This window comes from Pristiophorus japonicus, chromosome 5 (assembly GCF_044704955.1).
Source record: "Pristiophorus japonicus isolate sPriJap1 chromosome 5, sPriJap1.hap1, whole genome shotgun sequence".
Taxonomy (NCBI): domain Eukaryota; kingdom Metazoa; phylum Chordata; class Chondrichthyes; family Pristiophoridae; genus Pristiophorus; species Pristiophorus japonicus.
In genome coordinates, this window is record NC_091981.1 from 253,075,185 (window position 1) to 253,080,798 (window position 5,614).

A 5,614-nucleotide genomic window follows, 5' to 3' on the forward strand; every position below is an offset into this window, starting at 1 on the left:
GAATAGTATGCAGGCACAGCAAGTGATCAGGAAGGCAAATGGAATCTTGGTCTTTATTGCAAAGGGGATGGAGTATAAAAGCAGGGAAGTCTTGCTACAGCTGTACAGGGTATTGGGGAGGCCACAGCTGGTATACTGTGTTTTGGTTTCCATATTTACGAAAATATATACTTGCTGTGGAGGCAGGTCAGAGAAGGTTCACTAGGTTGACTTATGAGGAAAGGTTGAGAAGGTTGGGCCTCTACTCATTGGAATTCAGAAGAATGAGAGGTGATCTTATAGAAATGTATAAGATTATGAGGGGGCTTGACAAGGTGGATACAGAGAGGATGTTTCCACTGGTGGGGGAGGCTAGAACTAGAGGGCGGATCTTAGGATAAGGGGCCACCCATTTAGAACTGAGATGAGGAGAAATGTATTCTCTCAGAGGGTTGTGAATCTGTGGAATTCGCTGCCTCAGAGAGCTGTGGAAGCTGGGACATTAAATAAATTTAAGACAGAAATAGCCAGTTTCTTAAACGATAAGAGTTTATGGGGAGTGGGCGGGGAAGTGGAGCTGAGTCCATGATCAGATCAGCCATGATCTTATTGAATGGCGGAGCAGGCTCAAGGGGCCTTATGGCCTACTCCTGTTCCTGTTTCTTATTTTCTTAAGCTAGCTTTATTTTCAAGAGTGGGTTTTCTTTCTATCAGGGAGTAATTATGGTTAACATTCACAATGTCAAGTGGGAGCGGTATTCTGTAGATGGAAAAGGTTTAATAGCTGAATGAACATTTTAGTTTCATGTTTTTTTTAAATATTCTCGGTATTCTTCCTGTGGGTTTTTTATTTTAAACAAATTTACAATGTTACCTAATTACCAAAATACCAAAACGAGGAAATCTTCACAAAAACATTTACAATATCACTTTATATAGTGACCAGAGGAACTGTTACCTCCACAAGAGCAGAGCTTGACTGATTTACTTTGTTAGATGAACCTCAAGAGTGTGTTACCTTCTTGAATACATTTCCAAACACCATGACACCACCTACACCCCACCACCAATGCAAGTCCATCCCGTTGCCATTTTTACAGTGACAGAGGTGATATCAGGATGTCTGAGTGTCCTGCTGTGGAGAGGCTGTGGCCTCCAGCCACTGGTGATTCCTCGTGCCCGGCAGCCAGGCTGCCCGTTTGACTGACTGCTGAGCGGGAGATGGTCTGCAAAATGTTAATGAGATCCTGCTGCCTGGACCTCTACGTCTCCGGCCTTGCTGGGCTCTTCAGCCATTCTCGGGCTCACCCACTCGGCACCCTCCCTGTAAATAACGGGGCCCATTTCTTTCCATAACGTACTTATAAAATATTGTACTCTTTTTTAAAGACATTTCAGTACTTTACTATTGAAAATTAACCAGAGGTTGCTGCGACTACAATTTCTGCTTCATTCATAGACAATTTGCCTGCAAAACAACCGCGGTTCATTGTCTGTGAAGCACTTTGGGAAATTCTGAGTATGTGAACGGCATTATTTAAATGCAAGTTCTTTCTTGTAATAAGCTATAAATCCAGACCTGTTACATCTTCCAATACCACACCTATTATGGTTGCTGAGTTTTCAAGTGGCTCCAAATCAAGAGAGCATTTTACTGATAAATAGCACACTTATCATGAAATCTTACAGCACAGAAGGAGGCCTGTCATGCCTGTGCCAGCTCTTTGAATGAACTATCCAGTTAGTCCCACTCCCCTGCTCTTTCTCCATAGCCCTGCAAATTTGTTTTACAGAGGAGTAACTCTCCTATTAATATTATAATCAATGTAGCTTCAAGTACATGATCCACCGATAGAGATGTATTTTTATTGTTAATTGTGATGACTCTTTCTCAAAAATATTTATTTTTGAATGTGAAATGAAATGAAATATGAACAATGTTCTGAATGCAATAATGTAATATTTGCTGTATGCTTCTTTCAGGGAAGATCTGGATAACACTGATGGTATTGTTTCGGCTGCTTGTGATCATTGGTGTTGGCTATCCTTTGTACCAGGACGAACAAACAAAATTCACTTGTGACACCATGCAGCCAGGGTGCGCCAATGTGTGCTATGATACCTTCTCGCCGATATCTCACTGCAGATTTTGGTTTGTACAGGCCATCGCGCTCTGCTTGCCTTTGGCGATGTTCATCATGTATGTGGCTCACAGGGTGCCAATGCAGAATGTGAAAGATAACTCTCGGCGGTGCCTTCAAAACCTGATCGAAACTTCATCAATCAGAAAAGTGGCAGCGGGAAGAACTTCTTTAACCAGGAAAAGTTGTGAGACCAATCTCCACTGGGAGGACGGCTATGGTGAAAGCAAGGCAGTAAATGAAGATCTCAGAATGAGGCAAAGAATTCTTAATTTCTGCGAGGCATATGTGCTTCAGTTGCTCCTGAGGACTTTATTGGAGGCAGGGTTTGGAATTGGCCAATATTACTTGTTTGGACTTTATGTCCCCAATATGTTTGTCTGCTCCAGTTATCCGTGTGCCAACAGAGTGACCTGTTATCCTTCCAGACCCAGTGAGAAAACGTTGCTGCTCAATTTTATGTTTGGAGTCACTGCATTTTCCTTTCTGATGAACATTGTCGATCTGATTTATGTGATTAAGCAGGCTGTAAAGCAAAGCAAGAAGAAGAAGTTGCTGATGGAGAATTTTTATCAAGAAGAGCCCTTTCACGATATGCCAAGCGACACCCTTGTGCTTCCTGAGCACAAAGTAGCCCAAGAGTATGAAGCGCATGTGCAGCAAGGGCAAGAGAGTGGTACAAGCGCAGGCAGTGAGGCATCTTCCAAACAGGGGCATGAGGAAGGAACGTTTAGGCACTCGGAGGTGTTGTCAGAGAACGTGGCCTTCTCCAACACCAACAGCAACAACACGCACCTCACCATGGTCACATCAAGCCCTGCCTCCACAGAAGGATCTGCTGACAATGATGGCAGCAAGGTGGCCCTCTGTGAGACTGAGCAGGGGACAGCTGCTCATTCACTCAGCTGGCACACAGCAGCCTCGCCGGGGCAGCAAGGTTCCAGATTGCGCCAACACACGCTGCAGAAGCCCGCCGAATCTCCATCAAGCAGCAGCCAACTGATAGCGGAGTACAGACTTGTTCACATGCGGGTTACAGACGGGCAGTCAAATTGCGGTAAAGGCGGCAGGAGAAAGAAATCTGAATGGGTTTGACCACAGAAAACAAAAAATCCCGAGCATGGATGAAAGGGCAACCGACCTTTGCTGAATTACTTCATCCATTTGGGACACTCTTAAAAGTACTGTAATCGGTGGTGTGCAGTGTCAGAGATAGCAATGGTAAAATTATATCAGCTTATTCACTCCTAAAGGTGTCATGGTCTCAGGAAGACAGCAGGTGGCGCTGGTTCTGCAGTTGTGCTGGGCTGCGGCAACAGCCTGTCATGCTGGAAGTGTGCAGCGAATGACTTAATGGTAATCTGCTGAGTTTATTCTAATCCAGTGGAACTGAATGGCTGTAAATGAGTGCTTTTTGAATACTAACATAAATCCACTCCAATTGTGATCGTCAACATCCGATGTCTCACAAGTAAATCTGATAGTTTCAAAGTTTAACATCAAACTCTATTATGCACTAAATATAGCATTTAAAATATTAGGGGTCAGGGTGTAATGGGGCCCACTCCACCAGTGTAAGTACAGTGGACAGTAGCCCACGATCGTACAAAGCAAAGGCTGCCAACCTTGTTCCAAATTGGGGGGCGGGGCCAGGTTGCAAGGTGGCAAGGTTGGGACCGCTGCATCAGAGGCACCACTTCTAATCTGCCTGCTGGAAGGCAGAATGGCACTTAGCTATTCCACTTGGCCCTTCCTGAGGCCTACAAAATCTACGGCTCCACCGGGACTCTTTAATTATTAAACTGAGGTCATTAACCTCCTCTGGAATCAATTGTCTTCATGCAGGCTGCCAGCTCTCAGGTGGCATGAGTTCCACTGAAGCCTATTTAAGAATGTAATGAGTGGAATTCTTTGCGTAGCCTTGGAACGCACCCAGTCACAACCTCATGACAAAGTTGGCTGGGCAAAAGATCCAGAAAACGGCAGAGCAAAGAACACGGGGTAAAAGCCACATGCAACCTGGTTCTGGCCCATTTTCCGGTCCCCACCTGCCACCCCCGATCTGGAGTTCAGCTGGGTTTCCACCGTGGCCCAAACTAGAATTTCGGGGGCGAATATTGTCAACAGCTGGTAGATTTTAAACTTTCTTTGTGAAGTGATTGGAATCGCAGCTCAGCCCAGCCCTGCTCTCACTCAAAGTCCTGAGCCAAGTATTTTCCAGCAGGATTCATTGTAGAGCAGTGGTGAACTGGAACTCAGGCTGATGTTTCCTCTCCATAGTAGAGTTGTAGTAGTCCCACTGCTGCTCCATCTAAGATCATCTAACTCAGCTCGCACTGGGGATTGGATCTTCTGGTCTGTTGTATCAGTAACATCCCTATTTTAAAAAAGGAGGCAGACAAAAAGCAGGAAACTATATATCAGTTAGCCTAACATCTGTGGTTGGGAAACTATTGGAGTCTATTATTAAAGAAGCAGTAGCAGGACATTTGGAAAAGCAAAATTTGGTTAGGCAGAGTCAGCATGGATTTATGAAGGGGAAGTCATGTTTGACAAATTAGCTGGAGTTCTTTGAGGATGTAACAAACAGGGTGGATAAAGGGGAACCAGTGGATGTGGTGTATTTGGACTTCCAGAAGGCATTTGACAAGGTGCCACATAAAAGGTTACTGCACAACATAAAAGTTCACGGGGTTGGGGGTAATATATTAGCATGGACAGAGGATTGGCTAACTAACAGAAAACAGACAGTCGGCATAAATGGTTCATTCTCGGGTTGGCAAACAGTAACGAGTGGAGTGCCGCAGGGATCAGTGCTGGGACCCCAACTATTTACAATCTATATAAACTACTTGGAAGAAGGGGCTGAATGTAATGTAGCTAAGTTTGCTGACAATACAAAGATGGGAGGAAAGGCAATGTGTGAGGAGGACACAAAAATCTGCAAAAGGACATAGACAGGCTAAGTGAGTGTGCAAAAAATTTGGCAGATGGAGTATAATGTTGGGAAGTGTGAGGTCATGCACTTGGCAGAACATATCAAAGAGCAAGTTATTATTTGAATGAAGAAAGATTGCAAAGTGCTGCAATACAGCGGGACCTGGGGATACTTGTTCATGATACACAAAAGAATTGTATGCAGGTACAGCAAGTGATCAGAAAGTCAATGGTTTCTTGGCCTTTATTGCAAAGGGGATGGAGTATAAACGCAGGGAAGTCTTGCTACAGCTGTATAAGGTATTGGTGAGGCCACACCTGGAATAGTGCGTGCAGTTTTGGTTTCCATATTTGCGAAAGGATATACTTGCTTTGGAGACAGTTCAGAGAAGGTTCACTAGGTTGATTCCGGGGATGAGGGGGTTGACTTATGAGGAAAGGTTGAGTAGGTTGGGCCTCTACTCATTGGAATTCAGAAGAATGAGAGGTGATCTTATCGAAACGTTTAAGATTATGAGGGGGCTTGACAAGGTGGATGAAAAAGGATGTTTCCACTG

General features: G+C 44.5%; 1 protein-coding gene across 1 annotated transcript; it reads left to right on the forward strand.

The window, feature by feature from the left end:
* Positions 1-1,970: 1,970 nt before the first annotated feature.
* On the forward strand, positions 1,971-3,215 carry gjd4 (gap junction protein delta 4). Its single transcript, XM_070880091.1, has one exon. The coding sequence runs from the start codon at positions 1,983-1,985 to the stop codon at positions 3,213-3,215; it is 1,233 nt and encodes a 410-aa protein (XP_070736192.1). The 5' UTR covers positions 1,971-1,982.
* Positions 3,216-5,614: the final 2,399 nt, after the last annotated feature.